Source organism: Oncorhynchus mykiss, chromosome 10, assembly GCF_013265735.2.
Source record: "Oncorhynchus mykiss isolate Arlee chromosome 10, USDA_OmykA_1.1, whole genome shotgun sequence".
NCBI classification, from domain to species: Eukaryota; Metazoa; Chordata; class Actinopteri; order Salmoniformes; family Salmonidae; genus Oncorhynchus; species Oncorhynchus mykiss.
The window spans coordinates 50,140,540-50,167,054 of record NC_048574.1 but is presented as its reverse complement, the minus strand read 5'-3'; the positions used below and the strand labels follow the sequence as shown (position 1 = coordinate 50,167,054).

At 43.7% G+C, this 26,515-nt stretch overlaps 1 protein-coding gene across 3 annotated transcripts in view; it reads right to left on the bottom strand.

Annotated features, from left to right (window-relative positions):
- Positions 1–10,855, bottom strand: part of LOC110534209 (calcium-binding protein 8-like) — an 88,779-nt gene extending 77,924 nt beyond the window's left edge. For all 3 annotated transcript variants that reach the window (XR_005034171.1, XR_005034172.1, XM_036933321.1), the window contains exons 1-2: positions 10,333–10,855; positions 327–451 (exon numbers count right to left, since the gene is read on the bottom strand). Coding sequence is in view for 1 of the 3 variants with exons in the window: in XM_036933321.1 (XP_036789216.1) it covers positions 327–451; positions 10,333–10,532 (325 nt within the window). In the remaining 2 variants the exon portion in view is untranslated. The remainder of the gene's footprint in view (positions 1–326; positions 452–10,332) is intronic.
- Positions 10,856–26,515: the final 15,660 nt, after the last annotated feature.

The window sequence follows — 26,515 nt, the reverse complement described above, 5'->3', positions numbered from 1 at the left end:
TCGTCCAATGAATTATTTTAGAGGTTTACACCTCACTCTTTTGTTTTGGGTAGAGAATTTTTTTAAACTATTACGTATCTTCCGACTGTCTCCCATCCTTATGCAACGTGACAGTATCTGACAGTATCTGTCTGCTACAGCCAATCAAACACTTTCTTATTGAGCCAGTGTAGCTTTGCAAGTCGGTGCTACTTCTTTAATGAACGGATAAATAGTTGTTTACATCGTTGCGAAGAATGAAGAGATTTGGAGGACAGACCACTTCATACCTAAGCTTTATACCAATACTGTTGCACACGTGCGCACACTTACACACACACACTGACCTCCTAGCTCCTCAGTGGATATACTGGTGATTTGGAAGGCTTCGCTCCCCTCAGACAGAGTCCGGCTCAGGAGACTTCCAGTGTAGAGCAGTGTAGACCTGACGTGGTGGAACGGCATCTTCTCTCTGCAGAACACACGTATACAGTTTGAATGCTGAGGGTCTGTGTACCCATCTACAGTAGGTACGAGAATGGGTGAAGAAAGTTATCCCTCTACATACAAATAGGAATATTATGCAAGTTAAATAGGTATTTGTTCTGACTTACATTTGGTTAAAAACGCACAAATACCCCTTCAAATGAAAACAGTCTGATCGCCATGAAAGCCAACCAAACTGAGACATACAGTGCCTTGCGAAAGTATTCGGCCCCCTTGAACTTTGCGACCTTTTGCCACATTTCAGGCTTCAAACATAAAGATATAAAACTGTATTTTTTTGTGAAGAATCAACAACAAGTGGGACACAATCATGAATTGGAACGACATTTATTGGATATTTCAAACTTTTTTAACAAATCAAAAACTGAAAAATTGGGCGTGCAAAATTATTCAGCCCCTTTACTTTCAGTGCAGCAAACTCTCTCCAGAAGTTCAGTGAGGATCTCTGAATGATCCAATTTTGACCTAAAGGACTAATGATGATAAATACAATCCACCTGTGTGTAATCAAGTCTCCGTATAAATGCACCTGCACTGTGATAGTCTCAGAGGTCCGTTAAAAGCGCAGAGAGCATCATGAAGAACAAGGAACACACCAGGCAGGTCCGAGATACTGTTGTGAAGAAGTTTAAAGCCGGATTTGGATACAAAAAGATTTCCCAAGCTTTAAACATCCCAAGGAGCACTGTGCAAGTGATAATATTGAAATGGAAGGAGTATCAGACCACTGCAAATCTACCAAGACCTGGCCGTCCCTCTAAACTTTCAGCTCATACAAGGAGAAGACTGATCAGAGATGCAGCCAAGAGGCCCATGATCACTCTGGATGAACTGCAGAGATCTACAGCTGAGGTGGGAGACTCTGTCCATAGGACTACAATCAGTCGTATATTGCACAAATCTGGCCTTTATGGAAGAGTGGCAAGAAGAAAGCCATTTCTTAAAGATATCCATAAAAAGTGTCGGTTAAAGTTTGCCACAAGCCACCTGGGAGACACACCAAACATGTGGAAGAAGGTGCTCTGGTCAGATGAAACCAAAATTGAACTTTTTGGCAACAATGCAAAACGTTATGTTTGGCGTAAAAGCAACACAGCTGAACACACCATCCCCACTGTCAAACATGGTGGTGGCAGCATCATGGTTTGGGCCTGCTTTTCTTCAGCAGGGACAGGGAAGATGGTTAAAATTGATGGGAAGATGGATGGAGCCAAATACAGGACCATTCTGGAAGAAAACCTGATGGAGTCTGCAAAAGACCTGAGACTGGGACGGAGATTTGTCTTCCAACAATGATCCAAAACATAAAGCAAAATCTACAATGGAATGGTTCAAAAATAAACATATCCAGGTGTTAGAATGGCCAAGTCAAAGTCCAGACCTGAATCCAATCGAGAATCTGTGGAAAGAACTGAAAACTGCTGTTCACAAATGCTCTCCATCCAACCTCACTGAGCTCGAGCTGTTTTGCAAGGGAAAAAATGTCAGTCTCTCGATGTGCAAAACTGATAGAGACATACCCCAAGCGACTTACAGCTGTAATCGCAGCAAAAGGTGGCGCTACAAAGTATTAACTTAAGGGGGCTGAATAATTTTGCACGCCCAATTTTTCCGTTTTTACTTTGTTAAAAAAGTTTGAAATATCCAATAAATGTCGTTCCACTTCATGATTGTGTCCCACTGGTTGTTGATTCTTCACAAAAAAATACAGTTTTATATCTTTATGTTTGAAGCCTGAAATGTGGCAAAAGGTCGCAAAGTTCAAGGGGGCCGAATACTTTCGCTAGGCACTGTAAGTGGTTGCCATGGTGAATAATCCAATATAATTGGTAGGCAAATGAAAGGAAACATCAAAGAGTTAACTGGAACATCTGAATGAAAATACTGGCAGATCAATAAAACGTCCTTGGAAATTAATATCAGAGGGGCTTTTATACAGGTGTAAAAATGCTCATTTGAATATGTGAGGGCTGCAGGTTGGACCTAGATGTCCCCCATTCCACTAAGGAGCTATACAGACACACAACCCTATACAACCCTAGACACTGAACTACAACCACCACAAACAATGTTCTCTGTATCCGTCTCTCTTTATCTGTCTCTTTCGGTCTCTCTTTATACAGTATACATATATACAGTATGTCCCTCTTGCTCTCTGACTCTGTTTCCCCTCTCTCATCACTGTTTATTCATTTATTTTATCTTTATTTAACTAAACAAGTTAGTTAAGAACAAGTGACGGCCTAGGAACAGACAGTTAACTAACTGCCTGTTCAGGGGCAGAACAACAGATTTGTACCTTGTCAGCTTGGGGATTTTGACCTTGCAACCTTTCGGTTACTAGTCCAACACTCTAACCACTAGGCTACCCTGCCAACCCTTAGAGCAATACAAATATGGGGCAGCCAGGGTGAGTCTCTCTCTCTCTCTCAGTGTGTGTGTGTGTGTGTGTGTGTGTGTGTGTGTGTGTGTGTGAGAGAGAGAGAGAGAGAGAGAGAGGTTCAACAGTGCAATTTTGAAGTAAAAATAGCTATTAGGTAAACAGTAGATAAGTACAGAAATAAAATTAAAAAAAACAGTACAATTACAGTGAAAATAACAGTAGCGAGGCTATAGACAGGTGGTAAAGGAAAAAGAGTCAATGTGCGGTTAGCCGGGCTAATTGAGGTAAAATGTACATGTAGGTATAGTTAAAGTGACTGAAGGAGTGGATAAGTTGGAGAGAGAAGAGAGGGGGGCAGAGCAGCCACACAGATAGAAGAGAGTGAGGAGGGGGGAGGAGCAGAGAGAAGTGAGGGGAAATAGAGAAAAAGGGATAGAGGGAGAGAGCAGGGTCAGCACAATATCTATCACATACACACACAAACATCTTTGAATCGTACACCGACACACTGTCACATTACCAGACACGCAACCTGCAGGTTGGTCAAGTCTCTTGCTGGACATCTAACATAATTTGACTATAATCCATATCCCCAAACATTTCTTCTAAATGTGATCATACCTAAGTATTTTCCTGTGCCTGACATTGGCCACCCCTACCTGCCTGGGATCAAATCCCAACCCCACTGCTGTTCCCGCTGTCTGTCTCCCTGCTCATTTTATCACTGGAAAAATACTTACAAATATACAGTAATGCAATATTTCCCTGATCCCTCTGCCTGAACAGGATACCTGGACAGGGAGGGCTACATTTGGACTGACAAATAACCGTATATTTCTAAGGTAAAGACGCAGAAAACGCAATGACGACATCAAGCTTGTGACTACAAATTTGTTAGATGCATTTGCTGTTTGTTTTGTTTGTGTTTCAGATATTTTGTGCCCAATATAAATTAATGGTAAATAATGTGTTGTGTCATTTTGGAATCACTTTTGTTGTAAATAAGAATAGAATATGTTTCCAAACACATCTACATTAATGTGGATGCTACCATGATTACGGATAATCCTGAATTAATCATGACTAATGATGTGTGAGAAACAGATGCACAAATATCTGTAAGGCATGCGTACTGGGGTAGAGAACAAAACAAAATAATCATAATGACATGGCCCACCTTGCCTGGCGAGGGTTCAATCTCCTCACTGCCCGGATGTACTCCAGATTGCGGTGGATCAGTCCAGATGAGGAAAGGGTGCTTAGCCCCCTCAAGCCAATGTCTCGATGGCTTCAAGGCCTTGACGACAGCCAACAGCTCCCGGTCCCCCACATCATAGTTTCGCTCCGCCGAGCTGAGCTTCTTCGAGAAGAAAGCACAGGGGGGAGCTTCGGTGGCGTATCCGAGCGCTGAGAGAGCACGGCTCCTATCCCAGCCTCGGACGCGTCCACCTCCACTATGAATGCCAAAGAGGGATCCGGATGGGCCAGCAAGGGAGCCGAGGTAAACAGAGCCCTCAGGTGACCAAAAGCCCTGTCTGCCTCAGCCGACCACTGCCTCAGCCGACCAATGGGAGCCGCTACCTGACCAAAACCCCGGATAAACCTCCGGTAGTAGTTGGCTAACCCTAAGAACCACTGCACCTCCTTTACCGTGGTGGGAGTCTGCCAATTACGCACGGCTGAAATGCGGTCACTCTCCATCTCCACCCCTGAGGTGGAAATGCGGAACCTTAGGAAGGAGACAGATTGCTGAAAGAACAGGCACATCTCAGCCTTGACGTACAGGTCATGCTCCAACAGGCGACCAAGCACCCTGCGCACCAGGGACACATGCTCGGCGCATGTAGTGGAGTATATCAGAATGTCATCAATATACACCACTACACCCTGCCCGTGCAGGTCCCTGAAAATCTCGTCTACAAAGGCCTGGAAGATTGATGGCGCATTCATCAACCCGTACGACATGACGAGGTACTCAAAGTGCCCTGAGGTGGTACTGACAGCCGTCTTCCACTCATCTCCCTTCCGGATAAGTAGTTTGGTGAAGAAGCGCACCCCGTGCATTGACTCTATCGCTGTGGTCATGAGCGGTAGCGGGTAACTATACCTCACAGTGATCTGGTTCAGACACCGATAGTCAATACACTGGCGCAGACCTCCCTCCTTCTTCTTCACAAAAAAAAATTGAGGAGGAGGGTGAAGTGGATGACCGAATGTACCCCTAACGCGGGGATTTGGATACATATGTTTCCATAGCCTCCGTCTCCGCCTGTGAGAGAGGATACACGTGACTCCTGGGAAGTGCAGCGTCTACCAGGAGATCTATCGCGCAATCGCCCCGTCGATGGGGTGGTAATTGAGTTGCCTTCTTTTTAGAAGGTGAGAGCCAAATCGGCATAATCAGGGGGAATGCGCACGGTGGAGAACTGGTCTGGACTTTCCACCGTAGTAGCACCAATGGAAACCCCTAAACATCTCCCAGACCACTCTCGCGACCACCCCGTGAGAGTCCTCTGTGGCCAAGAAACAGTGGAGTCATGACAAACTAACCAGGGTAGGCATAGCACCATGGGAAAGAAAGGAGAGTCAATAATCAAGAGACTAATTCTCTCCTTGTGATCCCCCTGCATCACCATGCCCAGAGGAGCGGTGGCCTCCCTGATCAACCCTGACCCTAATGGTCGACTATCTAAGGTGTGAACGGGGAAGGGTACAGCCACTGGAACAATGGGGATCCCTAAACTATGGGCGAACGATTTATCTATAAAATTCCCAGCCGCGCCTGTATCAACGAGCGTGTTATGCTTGCAAATGCGGGGAAAACTCAGGGAAAGTAACATACACAAACATATGTGCAACAGAGGGCTCTGGGTGAGAATGGTACCGGCTCACCTGGGGTGGCGCCAGAGCTCCCTGCCTGCTGCCTCGATACCCAGAGGAACCAACCCGGCACCGACCGGCAGTGTGACCTCTGCGACCACAGATGGGGCACGAGCTGGAACCCCTTCCGGTCTCCCTGCGCACCGCCCCTCCCAGCTCCATGGGTATCGGAGAGGGGGTGCGAGGGGATGGAACCAACAGACCCTGATCTGAACGTCTGCGGGTAGCCAGCAGGTTATCCAGCCGGATGGACATGTCCACCAGCTGGTTGAACTTGAAGGTGGTGTATCTGCAGGCCAACTCGCGCAGACTGCAACGATACTGGTCAATCAGGGCCCTGTCGTTCCATCCCGTGCCGGCAGCCAGGGTCCGAAACTCCATAGCGAACTCCTGGGCGCTCCTCATCCCCTGCCTCAGATGGATGAGGCGCTCACCCGCCGCTCTACCCTCAGGCGGGTGGTCGAAGACTGCCCGGAAACGGCGGGTGAACTCCTCAAACTGGTCCAACGCCGCATCTCCCTCTCTCTACACGGCGTTGGCCCACTCCAAGGCTTTCCCGGTGAGGCACGAGATGAGGGAGGACACCCTCTCACGGCCCGAAGGAGCCGGGTGGACGGTTGTCAGGTATAGGTCCAGTTGTAATAGGAACCCCTGGTAGTTCGCAGCCGTCCAATCATATTCTTGGGGAAGGGAGAGACGAATCCCACTGGGACCAGGAGAAGGAGGGGCGCCTAGTGGAGACCCCGGTTGTGCTGGTGGAGGCGCTGGGAGAGCTCCCTGTCTCTCCCAGCGGTCCATTGTCTGGGTCCATGGTGGTGCCAAGATGGTGGATCATTGCTACGTGCTCCCGGACGAGCTCCTCCACCCCTATACCCGGGGTACCTGCTCCTGCTGACTCCATAAGTTTGGTCCGGTATTCTGTAAGGCGTGAGTACTGGTGGTAGAGAAGTCAGGCGCAGGAGAGCAAAGACTGTGTTCCAACGGTGCAGTTTAATGATAAAAATCACAGTGAACAAAACACAATAATTATAATGGGACAAAACCCCAGACATAACGTGCACAAGCACTTACAAAAAACAATACCAGACAAGGACATGTGGGGAAACAGAGGGTTAAATACACAACATGTAATTGATGGGATTGAAACCAGGTGTGTGGGAAGACAAGACAAAACAAATGGAAAATGAAATGTGGATTGGCGATGTATAGAAGACCGGTGACGTCGACCTCCGAACGTCCCCCGAACAAGGAGAGGGACCGAATTTGGAGGAAGTCGTGACAATATCATACCCCCAAGACATGCTAACCTCTTACCATTACAATAACAGGGGAGGTTAGCATTTTTTGGGACTATGATATTTATGCCTCTAACTTTCTCACTCATCATTATTCACAATTCATTCATAATTTTCCGTAGTCATGTATCATGTGTCACTGTGCCAATACTTTTGGAGCTCACTGTAGCTAACATTAGGATTAGCTACCTAACATTAGCCACAACAAATTGAAATTCATAACATCATATGTTTTGAAAATTCATAACATATTGCAAGTTCAAACCCCGAGCTGACAAGGTACAAATCTGTCGTTCTGCCCCTGAACAGGCAGTTAACCCACTGTTCCTAGGCCGTCATTGAAAATAAGAATTTGTTCTTAACTGACTTGCCTAGTTAAATAAAGGTAAAATAAAAAATAAAATTGTACATTTAGAAAATTCCTAAAATGCTGTACGTATTCAAATTTACAAAATATACTATAAAATGGATGATGGATATCCATAAATTAACCCTCCCGTTGTGTTCGTTTCATGTTAATTAATTCTGTGTTCCAGGTCCAAAATGACCGCCCCATTATAGCTGATTATAAATCCATAATAATACATATATTATCACCTAATGTTGTGTTAAGATCTTTTTATCAACTTAAGTTCTTGTGAACATTACACGTTTTGAACTTCTATTTGCTATTTGTGGCCTGTAGGTCTCATTGACCTGAGCTCTTACAACTCCTTTTTGAGTAAAAAAAAGCATAATGTATGGATTATTTTGACTATAACAAATACCCAGATTTAACATATTGTCCTATATATCACAGACTACTTCACTGTCAGTTTCCTGCCCTCTCTCCTCCTCGCCAGTGTCATGATCAAATATATGATCAAGAGCCTCACATACAGTATATTGTTTGGTTATTGTGCTGCCACAGAATGAATTGCGAGGAAGGCCTCAAAAAAGATTTATATACCAAAGCTGCGAGAAAAGTTATATTTATCATTGAAACAATGTTGCGATTGTTTGTGAGAATACCAACAGGTTTGGTTCCCGTGGGGGAAAGATTCTATTGGGGAAAGGTTCCCATGGGGGTTGCTATGGAAGCCAATGTTTTTTATTTTATTTATTATACCTTTATTTAACCAGGTAGGCCGGTTGAGAACAAGTTCTCATTTACAGCTGCGACTTGGCCAAGATAAAGCAAAGCAGTGCGACAAAAACAACAACACAGAGTTAGACATGGGATAATCAACTGTACATTCAATAACACAATAAAAAAATCAGTATACAGTGTATGCAAATGAAGTAAGGAGGTAAGGCAATAAGTAGGCCGTAGTGGCGAAGTAATTACAATTTAGCAATTCACACTGGGGTGATAGATGTGCAGATGAGGATGTGCAAGTAGAGATACTGGGGTGCAAAAGAGCAGAAAAACAAATATGAAGAGGAGGTAGGTAGTTGGATGGATGGGCTATTTACAGATGGGCTGTGTACAGCTGCAGCGATGGGCTGTGTAAGCTGCTCTGACAGCTGACGCTTAAAGTTAGTGAGGGAGATATGTCTCCAACTTCAGTGATTTTTGCAATTCGTTCAAGTCATTGGCAGCAGAGAACTGGAAGGAAAGGCGGACAAAGGAGGAATTGGCTTTGTGGATGACCAGTGAAATATACCTGCTGGAGCGCGTGCTATGGGTGGGTATTGCTATGGTGACCAGTGAGCTGAGATCAGGACGGCGCTTTACCTAGCAAAGACTTATAGATGACCTGGAGCCAGTGGGTTTGGCGACGAATATGTAGTGAGAACCAGACAACGAGAGCATACAGGTTACAGTAGTGGGTAGTATATGGGGCTTTGGTGACAAAACGGATGGCACTGTGATAGACTGCATCCAATTTCCTGAGTAGAGTGTTGGAGGCTATTTTGTAAATGACATCGCCAAAGTCGAGGATCAGTAGGATATTTAGTTTTACGAGGGTATGTTTGGCAGCATGAGTGAAGGAGGCTTTGTTGCGAAATAGGAAGCCGATTCTAGATTTAATTTTGGATTGGAGATGCTTAATGTGAGTCTGGAAGGAGAGTTTACAGTCTAGCCTAGGTATTTGTAGTTGTCCACATATTCTAAGTCAGAACCGTCCAGAGTAGTGATGCTAGTCGGGCGGGCGGGTGCAGGCAGCGATCGGTTGAAGAGCATGCATTTAGTTTTACTTGCATTTAAGAGCAGTTGGAGGTCACGGAAGAAGTGTTGTATGGCGTTGAAGCTCGTTCTGGAGGTTTGTTAACAGTGTCCAAAGAAAGGACAGATGTATACAGAATGGTGTTGTCTGTGTAGAGGTGGATCAAAGAATCACCAACAGCTAGAGCGACATCATTGATAAATACAGAGAAAAGAGTCAGCCCGAGAATTGAACCCTGTGGCACCCCCATAGAGACTGCAATAGAGGTCTGGACAACAGGCCCTCCGATTTGACACACTGAACTCCATCTGAGAAGTAGTTGATGAACCAGGCGAGGCAGTCATTAGAGAAACCAAGGCTGTTGAGTCTGCCGATAAGAATACGGTGATTGACAGAGTCGAAAGCCTTGGCCAGGTCGATGAAGACGGCTGCACAGTACTGTCTTTTATCGATGGCGGTTATGATATCGTTTAATACCTTGAGCGTGGCTGAGGTGCACCCATGACCAGCTCGGAAACCGGATTGCATAGCGGAGAAGGTACGGTGGTACGGATCTGTTTGTCCACTTGGCGTTTGAAGACTTTAGAAAGGCAGGGCAGGATGGATATAGGTCTGTAACAGTTTGGGTCTAGAGTGTCTCCCCCTTTGAAGAGGAAGGGGAGTGAGATGTGTGTGTGTGTGTGTGCTCAAACACACATGCATGTGGGGGTTGGGGACAGGAAGTGTGTCCATCTGGAGAATGGGCATGTGCCTGAACTCAATTTTATACACTAATTGTAGTCTCACCCATTCATTTCTAATGACCGGTTACCGGGATCACAACAGCTGCACAAATGTTAAATAAAACACCCAAAATGTAATGAAAATCATCATGGAACCTTATGACAATCAGATTAATTTAACTACATTTTTCAGAGAGAAAACTTGTAAATCGGTCCAATTCGACCAGAACACAACAGGGGGGTTAATACATACCATATGAAAGGTAACATACTGAATCATTCTAAATGGTGTTTCTCTGATTTATTTACAGTATAATACGAAATGCTCTGAGACCACATTGCAGTGACAGGACTGGTACAGTCATGTAGCTTCACACACCACCCGTCAGTATCGTCAGCTTGTTAATGTCTCTTACCCCCACGCACTGCATTCTACAGTCACAGGCACCTCAACCGACGCTGTCACTAGGCTCTCAATCTCGTGGTGGTCACCCGTTGCGCACGGCTCCTCTCCCGCCAACTCCAGGAGAGGTGAACCGTCGACGTTCACTGAGCGCAGCGGTAACTCCACAAGCCCAAATCTCTCTGGTCCTATCATCTTCAGCCTGGTGGGCATGCGACCGTGCGGGAAAAGGTCCGTTTCCGTCTCCGTTAGTTACACAAAGCAGGCTTCAAGAAGGGGCAGGTGTGAGTGTTCTTGGTCTTCTGACAGTGTGGTCTCAAAAGACACGCGCAGAGGGCCCTGATACTCTTAAGGACAGTCAGTGACAGAGAGAGACAGAGCTGTGTGTTTGTCCTACACTACTTTAATAGAGTACTGTCCAAGCAACCAAACACACCGACCGTCCGAGGGAGAAAGCAGGCGCCCGAATAACTCCTCCCGCTTTTAACTTCCTCCCGCTTTGCTTCGCTACCGTGCTGTGCACCATCCCACCAAGAAGCCCCAGGGGACCGGAGTGTGACAGTAAAATAACGGACTCGCTCTATCCGTGACAATCGTTCTGTCACACTCTCACAGGCGCACGCGCGCACACACACACACACATGCTCTCTCACATTATCATACTCACACTCACATATTCACTCTCCTATTAGGCTTGGAGGGGGCTACCACTCTGACACAATGAAGAATCTGTACACACTTATACCCGATTTCAAGCTACGTTCTTAAAGTGATTGTACAAAAAATAATGAAATGATCTTCAAATATGTTCTTTTCACTTTTCAAGACCCCCAGGCATGGTAAACACCACTGATCCCAATTTCCCGTGAGATTTTAAATGCCTTTTTTTTTTAAAACTTCTTCCATCAGCACAACTGTAGCCTATTTGAAATGGCTCACTTATCTGTCTCAATATCCAAATACATCAGAGATCTCAGGGAGTTGGGGTGGTGATAAGAGGGGTTTTTAATCTTCTGAGCACCCATCCAAAGATTCACTCCCGAGGCAGAAGGACAGACACCTCTCTATCCATCAGCCCAAGGGTCTGGTGATACCAGTCCTGTACTCTGTATACAGTACATTCGGAAAGTATTCAGACCCCTTGACCCTTTCCACATTTTGTTACATTACAGCCTGATTTGTTAAAAAAATTGATTAAACAAATTACTCATCAATTTACACACAATACCCCATAATGACAAAACACAAATGTGTGTGTGTAAATATATATATATATATATATATATATATATATATATATATATATATATATATATATATATTGCTAGGAGACTCAAAATTCAGCTCAGGTGCATCCTGTTTCCATTTCCATTTCCATCCTTGAGATGTTTCTACAACTTTATTGGAGTCCACCTGTGGTACATTTAATTGATTGGAGATGATTTGGAAAGGCACACACCAGTCTATATAAGATCACACAGTTGACAGTGCATGTGAGAGCAGAAACGAAGCCATGAGGTTGAAGGAATTGTCTGTTGCGCTCCGAGACTGGATTGTTGCAAGGCACACAATCATTCAAATCATTCTTAAATAGAAGAAGTTTGGAACAAGCAAGACTCTTCCTAGTGCTTCAACAAAGTACTAATGGGTCTGAAATGTGAAATAAATTTTTTATTTTTAATACATTTGCAAATATTTCAGCATCTGTTTTTGCTTTGTCATTATGGGTTATTGTGTGTAGATTGATGTGAAAAAAAACAATTGAATACATTTTAGAATAAGGCTGCAACTTTTTTTTAAATGTGGAAAAAGTCAAGGGGTCTGAATACTTTGCCAAAGCACAGCCCCCACACCACTAGAGTTATATCTTCAACCACCACCTTGAGACAAGGCAGAGTATAGCCCATGAAGATCTCCCCTACGGCATGAACCCGATGGGTGCGCCAAACCCGGACAGGAAGATCACGTCAGTGACTCAACCCACTTAAGTGACGCACCCTTCCTAGGGACGGGATGTAAGAGCATCAGTAAGCCAGTGACTCATCTCCTGTAAAAGGGTTAGAGGCAGAGAATCCCGGAGGACAGAGGGGAACTGGCCAGGCAGAGACAGCAAGGGTGGTTCGTAGCTCCAGTGCCTTTCCATTCACCTTCACACCGCTGGGCCAGACTACACTCAATCATAGGACATACTGAAGAGATTAGTCTTCAGTAAAGACTTAAAGGTCAAGACCAAGTCTGCGTCTCTCACATGGATAGGCAGACCATTCTATTAGAATTGAGCTTTATAGGAGAAATTGTCACGTTCTGACCTTTATTTCCTTTGTTTTGTCATTATTTAGTATGGTCAGGGCGTGAGTTGGGGTGGGCAGTCTATGTTTGTTCTCTGATTGAGAATCATACTTAGGTAGCCTGGGTTTCACTGTTTGTTTGTGGGTGTTTGTTTCCGTGTCTTTCACCACACGGTACTGTTTTGGGTTTCGGTCGTTCCACGTTTATTGTTTTTGTATTCAGTTGTGTTCATGTTGAGTATGTCTTATTAAAAGAACCATGGACACTTACCACGCCGCATATTGGTCCTCCGATCCTTCTCGCCTCTCCTCTTCAGACGAAGAGGAGGAAAACCTTTACAGAAATGCTCTGCCTCCTGCTGTTTACTTAGAAATTCTAGGGACAATAAGGAGGCCTGCGTCTTGTGACCGTAGAGTACGTGTATGTATGTACGGCAGAAACAAATCGGAGAGATAGGTAGGAGCAAGCCTATGTAATGCTTTGTAGGTTAGCAGTAAAACTTTGAAAATCAGCCCTAGCCTTAACAGGAAGCCAGTGTAGAGAGGCAAGAACTGGAGTAATATGATCACATTGTTTGGTTCTAGTAAAGATTATTGCTGCCATGTTTAGCACTAACTGAAGTTTATTTAGTTCTTTATCAGTGTAGTCGGAGAGTAGAGCATTGCAGTAGTCTAATCTAGAAGTGACAAAAGCATGGATTAGCTTTTCTGCATAATTTTTGGACAAAAGGTTTCTGATTTTTACAATGTTACGAAGATGGAAAAATGCTGTCCTGGAAATATTCCTGATATGTTCATCAAAAGATAGATCAGGGTCCATAGTAACGTCGAGGTCCTTCACAATTTTTGGGGGGACGACTGTACAACCATCAAGATTAATTGTCAGATCCAACAGAAGATCTCTTTGTTTCTTGGGACCTTGAACTAGCATCTCGGTTTTGTCTGAGTTTAAAAGTAAAACATTTTCCGCCATCCACTTCCTTGTGTCTGAAACACTATGTTTCATCGAAATGTACTGTGTGTCTTCCGCATAGCAATGAAAGTTAATAACATTGTGTTTCCGAATGACATCACAAGAGGTAAAATTTATAGAGAAAACAATAGTGGTCCTAAAATGGAACCTTGAGGAGCACCAAAACTTACAATCGATTTGTCAGAGGACAAACCATCCACAGAGATGAACTGATATTTTTCAGACAGATCAAAACCAAGCAAGAACTTGACCATGTAGACCAGGAGTGAGCATTTCCAGTCCTCAAGGTTCTGATTGGTGTCATTGTTTTGCCCCATCCCCAGCTAACACACCTGACTCCAATAATCACCTAATCATGATCTTCAGTTTAGAATGCAATTTGATTAATCAGCTGTGTTTGCTAGGGATGGAGAAGAAGTGTGACACCAATCAGGCCCCCGAGGACTGTAGTTGCCCACCCCTGTTGTAGACCAATTAAAGTATCCAATCTCTCCAAACGAATGTGGTGATCGATGGTGTCAAAAGCAGCACAAAGGCCTAGGAGCATGAGGACAGATGCAGAGCCTTGGTCTAATGCCATTAAAAGGTCATTTACCACCCTCAAAAGTGACTGAAGTGTTCTGTATACATTATTTGTCTTCAGGAAGGCAGTAAGTTGTTGCACAACAGCTTTTTCTAAAAATGCTTGAGAGGAATGGGAGATTCATTATAGGCCGATAGTTTTTAACATTTTCTGGGTCAAGGTTTGGATTTTTCAAGAGAGACTTTATTACTGCCACTTTTAGTAAGTTTGGTACACATCCGGTGGAGAGGGAGCCATGTAGTATGTTCAACATAGGAGGGCCAAGCACAGGAAGTAGCTCTTTCAGTAGTTTAGTTGGAATTGGGTCCAGTATGCAGCTTGAAGGTTTAGATGCCATCACTATTTTCATGAATGTGAAAGAGATATAGGATTTGAGTGTCTCCATTGATCCTAGGTCCTGGCAGTTTTGGGCAGACTGAGGACAGCTGAGCTTTGGAGAAATATGCATGTTCAAAGAGGAGTCTGTAATTTGCTTTCTAATGATCATGATCTTTTCGTCAAAGAAGTTCACTGCTGAAGTGAAAAGCATCCTCTCTTGGGGAATGCTGCTTTTTAATTAGCTTTGCAACAGTAACAGATAATGGAGTGTACTTTCTTTCCAAACTAGTCAGGAGACTCCCAGTTTGGTGTAGCGCCATTTCCGTTCCAATTTTCTGGAAGCTTGCTTCAGGGCTCGGGTATTTTCTGTATACCAGGGATCTAGTTTCTTGTAACAACTGCTTTTTGTTTTTAAGGGTGCGACTGCATCTATGGTATTACGCAAGGTTAAATTTAGATCCTCAGTTAGGTTGTTAACTGATTTTTGTACAACGTCCTTTGGTAGGTGGAGGAAGTCTGGAAGGGCATCTAGGAATCTTTTGGTTGTCCGAGAATATATAGCACGGCTTCTGATGATCCTTGGTTGGGGTCTAGGCAGATTATTTGTGGTGATTGCAAATGTAATAAGATGGTGGTCTGATAGTCCAGGATTATGAGGAAAAACATTAGGATCCACAATATTTATTACATGGGGCAAAACTAGATCCAGGGTATGACTGTGGCAATGAGTAGGTCTGGAGACATGTTGGACAAAACCCACTGAGTTGATGATGGCTCCGAAAGCCTTTTGGAGTGGGTCTGTGGACTTTTCCATGTGAATATTAAAGTCACCAAAATGTGTTTTTATCAAACAGAAGACATAGAAAGCACAGTATGTGTGGTAGTAATGTGATGGAATGTGTGGTGTGTGTTTTTGTGTTTTGAAAAGTTTGCTGCTAAGAAAGGAAATGGTTGCATGTCCCAGAACCAATGTGTTTCTGTGAGCAGGGGTTGGGAGAGAGAGCTTTCAACTTTGTGCAGATGAGGGATATACATTTTAAAATAAATTAGACATCTAATTTATTTATTTATTGTTCTATCATGACGGAACGGTTGCCAACCCAATACCTTAGTCCTTATCTGTTTTATGGGCTTACTGTAAGTTGCCTAAATGCAGCCAAAACAGAAAGAGGAAAGTGGACAAAGACCTACTAGAGCAGCACAGGACTGTGAAGGTGAAGGGAAAGGCTCGGGAGCAACGGACCGCCCTTGTTGTCTCTGCCTGTCCAGTTCCCCTCTCTCCACTGGGATTCTCTGCCTCTAACCCTATTACAGGGGCTGAGTCATTGGCTTACTGGTGCTCTTTCTAGGAGGGGTGCGTCACTTGAGTGGGTTGAGTCACTGACGTGATCTTCCTGTCTTGGTTGGTGCCCCCCCTTGGGTTGTGCCGTGGCGGAGATCTTTGTGGGCTATACTCGGCCTTGTCTCAGGATGGTAAGTTGGTGGTTGAAGATATCCCTCTAGTGGTGTGGGGGCTGTGCTTTGGCAAAGTGGGTGGGGTTATATCCTTCCTGTTTGGCCCTGTCCGGGGGTGTCATTGGATGGGGCCACAGTGTCTCCTGACCCCTCCTGTCTCAGCCGCCAGTATTTATGCTGCAGTAGTTTATGTGTCGGGGGCTAGGGTCAGTTTGTTATATCTGGAGTACTTCTCCTGTCTTATCCGGTGTCCTGTGTGAATTTAAGTATGCTTTCTCTCTTTCTCTCTTTCTTTCTCTCTCTCGGAGGACCTGAGCCCTAGGACCATGCCTCAGGACTACCTGGCATGATGACTCCTTGCTTTCCCCAGTCCACCTGGTTGTGCTGCTGCTCCAGTTTCAACTATTCTACCTGTGGCTATGGAACCCTGACCTGTTCACCGGACGTGCTACCTGTCCCAGACCTGCTTTTTTCAACTCTCTAGAGACAGCAGGAGTGGTAGAGAAACTCTTAATGATCGGCTATGAAAAGCCAACTGACATTTACTCCTGAGGTGCTGACTTGCTGCACCCTCGACAACTACTGTGATTATTATTATTTAACCATGCTGGTCATTTATGAACATTTGAACATCTTGGCCATGTTCTGTTATAATCTCCACCCGGCACAGCCAGAAGAGGACTGGCCACCCCTCATAGCCTGGTTCCTCTCTAGATTTCTTCCTAGGTTTTGGCCTTTCTAGGGAGTTTTTCCTAGCCACCGTGCTTCTACACCTGCATTGCTTGCTGTTTGGGGTTTTAGGCTGAGTTTCTGTACAGCACTTTGAGATATCAGCTGATGTAAGAAGGGCTATATAAATACATTTGATTTGATTTTGATTTGATTCCGGTGGGGTACCCCCACCCAGGTAGTGGTGGTTCTGGCAATGGGGAGGGGGTCACACTCGGAATCCCCACCGTGATTGGCACAAAAAAGTCCAGGTCTGACTGCACAGAGATGCTTGGGAAAAGGGTCACAATGGGGAACCAGTGTGTTTGTGTTTCAGGGGAAGCGGGTGTTTCTGATCATCACCTAGGACTTGACATTGGTTAATCAAATCTCCCCATTTTTGCACAATCTCACAAGCTTTCTTAAACAGTTGTAACTGTATATTCATTCGTAAATCAAGTCCTTTCTTGAGTTGGGCTCTGGGATGTAACAACCGTTGAGCATCTGTAAGTTTGTTTTTTTTGTTGTGGAAAGGGGTTGAGTGTGTAAGAGTATGTGTGCGTGATGTGTCCCACATCTGTTGCCAGGGGGTAAGGATGTTAGGGACAATATATGAGGAATCACAAAAATGGTTTGCTAATATAATAATTGCTTGACAAAAATGTAATGCAATGGCAGTCCTGGTTATGGGTAACAATCCTTTGCAGGAACTGTCAAGATTTTGGAATATAGTTTTTCAAAAGCTATACATATAAAGCAAATTGAGGTGAGAGCATTGGAAATGCTTTTAGCAGTTGATTTGCTTCTGTTCTGTGATTGGCACTGTGTGCTCTTTTCAAAGGATGGGTCCTGGCCTCTTGGGGGGCCCTAGGGATCTGGGGGGACAGGGGTGGCCTGCCGGTCACTGGGATGACAACCCAACTTGGGATGGGGAGGGTATCATGGAAATTCATGTATACTGAAAGAGACTTTGTCATTTCTTCATACAATCATCTTTATTTAACATCGATTAATTATTGCAATAATGAAGCTGGTCAACAGCACACTCTAAGGTGTGTTGCAGAGAGCTTAAAAAACTTATTGACGCACCCATCCCGTTAGCGGGATCATTTTCATCAACACCCGATGAATTGCAGTGTGCCAAATTAAATTACTAAACATATATAATTTTCATGAAATCACAAGTGCAATATAGCAAAACACAGTTTAGCTTGTTGTTAATCCACCTGGCGTGTTAGATTACAATACAGCTTTTCGGCGAAAGCATAACGAGCGTTTATGTAAGAACATCTCTCAGTAGACAAAATATTACAAACACCTAGCAGCCAAGTAGATTGGTCACGAAAGTCAGAAAAGCAATAGATTAAATCATTTACCTTTGATGATCTTCAGATGTTTGCACTCACGAGACTCCCAGTTACACAATAAATGTTCATTTTGTTCCATAAAATTATTTTTATATCCAAAATACCTCCATTTGTTATGTTTAGAAATCCACAGGCTCAAGCGGTCATGACATCGCAGACGTTGTTTTTAAAATATATAATCGATAATATATCAACCAGGACTGTCGCTTTTTCAATAGGAGAGGGAGAGACAATGGCTGCCCCACTCTGTTGCGCAAGCAAAACTCTGCGAACACCCAGCTATCCACTGACGCAATGTTATCTTTCTCGATCATTTTTCAAAATAAAAGCCTGAAACTATGTCTAAAGACTGTTGACACCTTGAAGAAGCAATAGGAAAAGGAATCTGGTTGATATTCCTTTAAATGGAGCAAAGGCAGGCTATGGAACATGGAGCTTTCAAAATAGAGGCCACTTCCTGGTTTGATTTTCCTCAGGTTTTCGCCTGGAATATCAGTTCTGTTATACTCACAGACAATATTTGGACAGTTTTGGAAACTTTAGAGTGTTTTTTATTCAAATCTGACAATTATATGCATATTCTAGTTTGTGGGCCTGAGACATAGGCAGTTTCAAATGGATACGTTTTTTGCAAAAAAGGAAAATCCTGCCCCCTACACTCAAGAAGTTAACCCTTACAGAGGAATCCTTGGTCTTATATAGCTGACACTAAGAATGCTTAGTCATGGCTGGTTCCACACCTCCATGCAGATTGGTTAATCTTGTGATTATCTGCACCTGGTGTTGTTTTAACCCCCAACCCGGGTTAGTTTCCCAAATATAAGATTGATTAGGAACAATGAGGGATTGTTCTACTCCTAAAATATCTCTAGTAAAACCCATACGCCCAGATTAGCTGCAGGGAGCTAGAGTGGAGACCATAAAAACACAGCATTAGTAGAATAGAAATGTCTTAATATTTGTTAAGTATTATTGTTAAACATTATTATCAAACAAATCAGGTAATAGCTTAATATTTCTCTCACATAAAGCTTTAGCAGGTGGAATAGTGGAGAACAATTGAAGGGTTACTTAGTAGCAACGCAATATCATGGTACAGCTATATTGACATTCAAACACTATGGTACTTTTTAATGGTACATTTACAAGCGTACAGTATATTATGATAAATAGATTTGAAACGTGTATCTCATTATGGTAATTGATGAAATAAGTATAGCCAGATATAATTGTAACGGCTCAGCAGATAATAAGAAAAGACAAACAATATTTACCTGGCTTAAAGAGAAGAAATATAATATCTCTTGTTTACAGGAAAGTCATTCAACAATTTTAGATGACGTTGTGTGGAAAAAGGACTGGTGCGGTGAAATATACTTCTCCCATGGGCAAAGAAACTCTAAAGGGGTGATGATATTAACTAACAGTAATTTTGATCCGAATGTGCAAATTGTCCAAACAGATCAGCAAAGTAGATGGATAATTTGTTAATTATGTTATTGGACCATAAACAGATTTGTCTCATTAACATTTACAGAACAAATAATGATGATCCACGTTTCTTTGAAAAAATATTATCAACCCTCAAGCAATACAAGACTCTATTATTATGGTGAGATGTTATAATACTGTTTTAAATACCTCAATGGATCGTAAAGGAAATTACACTACAAACTATCACCCTCATGCTCTTAAGGAAATCATGAATGTCATAGATATATTGTAACTAGTGGATATATGGAGGCTTAAAAATCCTAACCTAGTGAGATATACATGGCGGAGGCTCAATGAAGCTAGTCATCTTGATTATTTTCTTATGTCATTCTTGTTGGCACCAAAAGTTTAAGAAGTTTTGATAGGGGATAGAATGTGGTCGGTGTCACACCCTGATCTGTTTCAACTGTCTTTGGGCTTTTCTCCACCCCCCTCCAGCTGTCGCCCATTTTCCCCATTATCCCCAGTGCATTTATACCTGTGTTCTCTGTTTGTCTGTTGCCAGTTCGTCTTGTCTCGTCAAGCCTACCAGCCTGTTTTTCCGTGCTCCTGTTTTTCCTAGTCTCTGTCATCTAGCCCTCCCGGTTCTGACCTTTTATGCCTGCCCTGACACTGAGCCCGCCTGCCTGACCATTCAGCCTGTCCTGGCCTCGAGCCTGCCTAGCTTTCAGACTCTGACCTGGTTAATGAACGTATCTTATAACGCTAATGTCTGGTTGGGCACTCTCCTGGGCTATGGTTGTCTGGGTGAAACAATCTGCTATTTGCCTTCATTTGGAGGATTTCATGGCGGAGGTGAGGAAAGTATTAGATTCTCCGGTGCCTGGGAGAGAGGCCGCCCGAAAGCTACTTCAATTACATCAAGAACCCTGTAGTGTGGCAGACTACGCAGTAGACTTTCGCACGTTGTCTGCCAAGAGTGCCTGGAAACCGTCAAGTCTCTGTTCGATACTTTTCTTCATGGACTATCAGAGGAGATGAAAGATGAGCTTGCAGCTCGGAAGTTACCCCTGGACCCCGACTCCCCCATAGCCTTAATTATAAGGATCGCTGGACGTTTTTGGGAATGCACGAGGGAGAGGAGGCCTGTTTTCGGCCCCACTCATTCTTCCAGGGCTGTTTGCTTGCCACCAAAGAACCCCAGAAGTCATCGACGCCTGCATTTCAGAGAGGTTCCGAAGTCACCTGAGTCCCCTCGGGAATCATCAGGAACAGGTGGCTCGTTTTCTACTGTGCCTATACAATGGGGCAGAGCTAAATTGTCGCCTTAGGAATGATTACATAGGCTTAACTCCAACAGATGCCTGTATTGTGGTGCTACAGGGCATTACAAATCCACCTGTCCAGTAAAAGACCAATCACAGTGAGTACATACAGCGTCTTCTCATTGAATCTCCCCATGTTCCTGTTGTTTTGGAATTTTCATGGCTCCAGAGGCACAACCCCATTATTGACTGGACCACTGATTCTATCCTGGATTGGAGCCCATTCTGGCACTCACATTGCCTTAAGGTGGCGCCGTTCCCGCGGAGTCCAGGACCTCCTGGAGGTTATCAGCAGGCCAAAAGCTGCATCCCTGTGTCTTCCTGTCCCATCATCTCAACCCCGCTGAGAAAAATATATGATGTAGGAAATCGGAAACTTCTAGCGGTCAAGATGGTATTGGAGGTGTGGAGGCACTGGCTGGAAGGGGCGGAACATTGGATTGACCATAAGAATTTAGAATATCTCTGCACAGCAGGCCCGTTGGACCAGGTTCAACTTCACCATCTCCTACCGCCCTGGGTCCAAGAATATGAAGCCGGACGCTCTCTCTCGCCTGTATAGTTCTTCCGCTACACCTTCTCACTCTGAGACCATCCTCCCTACCTCATGTCTTGCAGTTACAGTAGTCTGGGGTATCGAGAGCCTGGTTTGCATGGCACAACGCTCTGAGCCGGACCCTGGCGGGTGCCCAGCTATCCGGATTTTTGTCCCTGATTCGGCCCGATCTCAGGTCTTGGAATGGGCTCATTGCTCTAAGCTCACCTGCCATCCCAGCTCCTGTCAAACCCTGGCACCCTATGGTTCCTGAAGTCTCAGCCTTCATTGCCGCATCCATGGTGTGTGCTCAGAATAAGACTCCGGGCCTATTTATATAATGAATATGAATTCGGAGGGCAGAAATGATTGAATACTAAAGCGTTAGACCTATTACTAAAGGCTTCAGTCATACAAAAGTTATACTTAAATCCAAACTCGTTCTCTAGCAAATTCATAAGAATGTCTCACAACATGTTCAAGAATGGCCTTTTCCCCTTTATTCGCATTTTCAGTTATTTGAAAAGGAAATCATCTCCCAAATATTGCTGTTTTTCAAACAAGCCATAGGAAGTTGGTTGCAAATTCAATTGAATTCAACAGAAAAAAACATAACAAATAATACAACAAATGTTGTGGTTAAATTCAAATATACTAATAGATTGAAAAAAAACATTATTATTTAAAAAAAAAAGTATAATCTTTATAAATTATATCATAAATAGGACTGGTGGAGTTATGTCACACATGCAGATAACAAAAATGTATGGAAATATATATACACTGCTCAAAAAAATAAAGGGAACACTAAAATAACACATCCTAGATCTGAATGAATGAAATATTCTTATTAAATACTTTTTTCTTTACACAGTTGAATGTGCTGACAACAAAATCAAATAAAAATTATCAATGGAAATTAAATTTATCAACCCAAGGAGGTCTGGATTTGGAGTCACACTCAAAATTAAAGTGGAAAACCACACTACAGGCTGATCTAACTTTGATGTAATGTCCTTAAAACAAGTCAAAATGAGGCTCAGTAGTGTGTGTGGCCTCCACGTGCCTGTATGACCTCCCTACAATGCCTGGGCATGCTCCTGATGAGGTGGCGGATGGTCTACTGAGCGATCTCCTCCCAGACCTGGACTAAAGCATCTGCCAACTCCTGGACAGTCTGTGGTGCAACGTGGCGTTGGTGGATGGAGCGAGACATGATGTCCCAGATGTGCCCAATTGGATTCAGGTCTGGGGAACGGGCGGGCCAGTCCATAGCATCAATGCCTTCCTCTTGCAGGAACTGCTGACACACTCCAGCCACATGAGGTCTAGCATTGTCTTGCATTAGGAGGAACCCAGGGCCAACCGCACCAGCATATGGTCTCACAAGGGGTCTGAGATCTCATCTCGGTACCTAATGGCAGTCAGGCTACCTTTGGCGAGCACATGGAGGTGTGCGGCCCCCCCAAAGAAATGCCACCCCACACCATGACTGACCCACCGCCAAACCGGTCATGCTGGAGGATGTTGCAGGCAGCAGAACGTTCTCCACGGCGTCTCCAGACTGTCACATCTGTTACATGTGCTCAGTGTGAACCTGCTTTCATCTGTGAAGAGCTCAGGGCGCCAGTGGCGAATTTGCTAATCTTGGTGTTCTCTGGCAAATGCCAAACGTCCTGCACGGTGTTGGGTTGTAAGCACAACCCCCACCTGTGGACGTCGGGCCCTCATACCACCCTCATGGAGTATGCAGGTAACCAGTTTATCATAGCAATAAGGCAGCTCGAGTGTTTGTGATATTTGGCCAATATACCACGGCTAAGGGCTGTATCCTTAGCATAATTAGAACAGTAAAAAATAAATGTTTTATCATACATGTGGTAAACAGTTTGATATACCATGACTTTAAAGCCAAATAGCCTTCAGTACTTGAACCACCCGGTTTATAACTCCTTTTCTACAACGGGTTACCAATTTAATAAAAAAACATAATTTTGATAAATCTATTCATAGGCTACTATTTCATCCATCCACAAGAATATACCGTAGTACAGACTAATCTAGTGTTACCAGATTGGCATCGTTGACATTCAAACCGACTGGTCATTCATGCAATTGGCATCGTTGCCAGCCAAACCCTCTGGTCATTAGTTCGATTAGCATCATCTGTTCGGGCAGGTCGCTATGGGAAAGGCAGGCAATGCTAGTGCTGCTTCTGACAGTGATGGCGTTGTTTATAGTGCACTTGCTTTGCTCTCTGGGCCCGCCGGAGGGCAGAGTTTTTTGTACCTTCAGACACATGAAATAGTTCAAAATGGGAACACTTCACATACCCAGCGTCCTTGACAGCTGAATCGGGTGCGCCTACCGCCAACAACGCGAGACAAATAACTAAAAATAGGAATGCAAGGCTTTATCGTTGTTTTTTTTATAGAAATGTTTGGCGATCGACTAGTAATGCCTTGGAGATCGACCAGTCGATCTTGATCAACTGGTTGGTGACCACTGATCTAAGTGGAGTGTGCCGATATATTTTGGTTCAAGAGGGTTTTTGCATATACAGTCTAACCAAATTCCATGTTTTTGCTGATCCATTTAACACGCATTCATGTACTTTCACTGAAAAAAGTAAGAAGAGTACAGTGCATTCTGAAAGTATTCAGACACCTTCACTTTTCAAGCCATGAGTTCGAAAGAATTGACCGTAGAGCTCAGAGACAGGATTGCGGTGAGTCACAGATCTGGGGAAGGGTACCAAAACATTTCTGCAGCATTGAAGGTCCCCAAGAACACAATGGCCTCCATCATTCTTAAATGGAAGAAGTTTGGATCCAACAAGACTCTTCCTAGAGCTGGCCGCCTGGCCAAACTTAGCAATCTGGGGAGAAGAGCATTGGTCAGAGAGGTGAACAAAAGCCAGATGGCCACTCTGACAGAGCTCCAGAGTTCCTCTGTGGCGATGTGAGAACCTTCTAGAAGGACAACCATCTCTGCATTACTCCACCAATCAGGCCTTTGTGGTAGAGTGGCTAGATGGATACCACTCCTTAGTAACATGACAGCTGGCTTGGAGTTTGCCAAAAGGCACTTAAAGGACTCTAACAAGATTCTCTGGTGTGATGAAAACCAAGATTGAACTCTTTGTCCTGAATGCCAAGCGTCACATATGGAGGAAACCTGGCACCATCCCTACAGTGAATCATGGTGGTGGCAACATCATGCTGTGGGGATGTTTTTCTGCGACAGTGACTGGGAGACTAGTCAGCATCGAGGGAAAGATGAACCGAGCAATGTACAGAGAGATCCTTGATGAAAACATGCTCAGGGCCTTTAGAAAGTACTCTTACCCCTTGACTTATTCAACATTTTGTGCTACTGCTTGAATTCTAAATATATTTTATCTCACCAATCTACACACAATTCAAAGTGAAAACATGTTTTATCATTTTTGGGGGAAATGTTTTGAAAATAAAATACAGAACACACCCCTGAGTCAATATATCTTAGTCACCAATATATCTTAGTTTTTCTGGGTAAGTCTAAGAGTTTTGCACAACTGGATTGTACAATAATTTTACATTCTTTAAATTATTCAAGCTTTGTCAAATTGGTTGTTGATCATTGCTAGACAGCTATCTTCAAGTCCTGCCTAATATTTCCAAGCCGATTTAAGTCAAAACTGTAACTAGGCCACTCAGGAACCTTATATATATATATCGTCTTGGTAAGCAACTTCAGTGAATATTTGGCATTGTTTTAGGTTGTTGTCCTGCTGAAAGGTGAATTTGTCTCCCAATATCTGTTAGAAATCAGACTGAACCAGGTATTCCTCTAGGTTTTGGCCTGTGCTTAGGTCAATTCTGTTTATTTTGATCATAAAAAAAAATCCCTAGTCCTTGCCAGTGTCAAGCACACCCATAACATTTGCAGCCACCACCATGCTTGGAATAATGAAGAGTTGCACTCTGTACTCAGGACATAAAGATAATTTATTTGCGAAATGTTTTGCAGTTTTACTTTAGTGCCTTATTGCAAACAGAATGCATGTTTTGGAATATTTTTATTCTATACAGGCTTCCTTCTCTTCACTATGTAATTTAGGTTAGTATTGTGGATTAACTACAATGTTATTGATCCATCCTCAGTTTTCTATCACAGCCATTATACTCTGTAACTGTTTTAAAGTTACCATTGGCCTCATGGTGAAATTCCTGAGCAGTTTTCTTTCTCTCCGGCAAATGAGGAAGGACTTCTGTATCTTTGTAGTGACTGGGTGTATTGATACACCATCCAAAGTGTAATTAATAATTTCACCATGCTCAAAGCAATTTTTTATTTTGACCCATTTACCAATAGTGGCCCTTCTTTGTGAGGCATTGGTAAACCTCCCTGGTCTTTGAGGTTGAATCTGTAGCTTGGATGAATAAGGTGCCCAGAGTAAACTGCCTGCTACCCAGTTGCTAATATATGCATAGGATAGAAAACACTCTGAAGTTTCTAAAACTGTTTGAGTGATGTCTGTGAGTATAACAGAACTCATATGGCAGGCAAAAACCTGACAAAAATCCAACCAGGAAGTCGGAAATCTGAGGTTGGTTGTTTTTCAACTCATTCCCTATTGAAGACACAGTGGGATATTGGTCATGTTGCACTTCCTAAGGCTTCCACTAGATATCAACAGTCTTTAGAACCTTGTTTGATGCTTCTACTGTGAAGTGGGGGTGAATGAGAAGGGAATGAGTCAGAGGTCTGCCAGAGAGCCATGAGCTGGCCACACTCATTCACGTGAGAGCGAGCTCTGTTCCATTGCATTCCTACAGACAAAGGATTTATCCGGTTGGAACATTATTGAAGATTTATGTTAAAGACATCCTAAAGATTGATTTTATACTTCGTTTGACATGTTTCTACGGACGGTAGCATAACTTTTTCACTTTCGTCTAGTGAACGCGCTTCGTGAGTTTGGATTTGTTTACCAAACGCGCTAACAAAAGGAGCTATTAGGACATAAATGATGGACATTATCGAACAAAACAAACATTTATTGTGGAACTGGGATTCCTGGGAGTGCATTCTGATGAAGATCATAAAAGGTAAGTGAGTATTTATAATGTTATTTCTGACTTCTGTTGACTGCAGAACATGGCGGATATCTTTTTGGCTTGTTTGGGCTCTGAGCGCCGTACTTAGATTATTGCATGGTTTGCTTT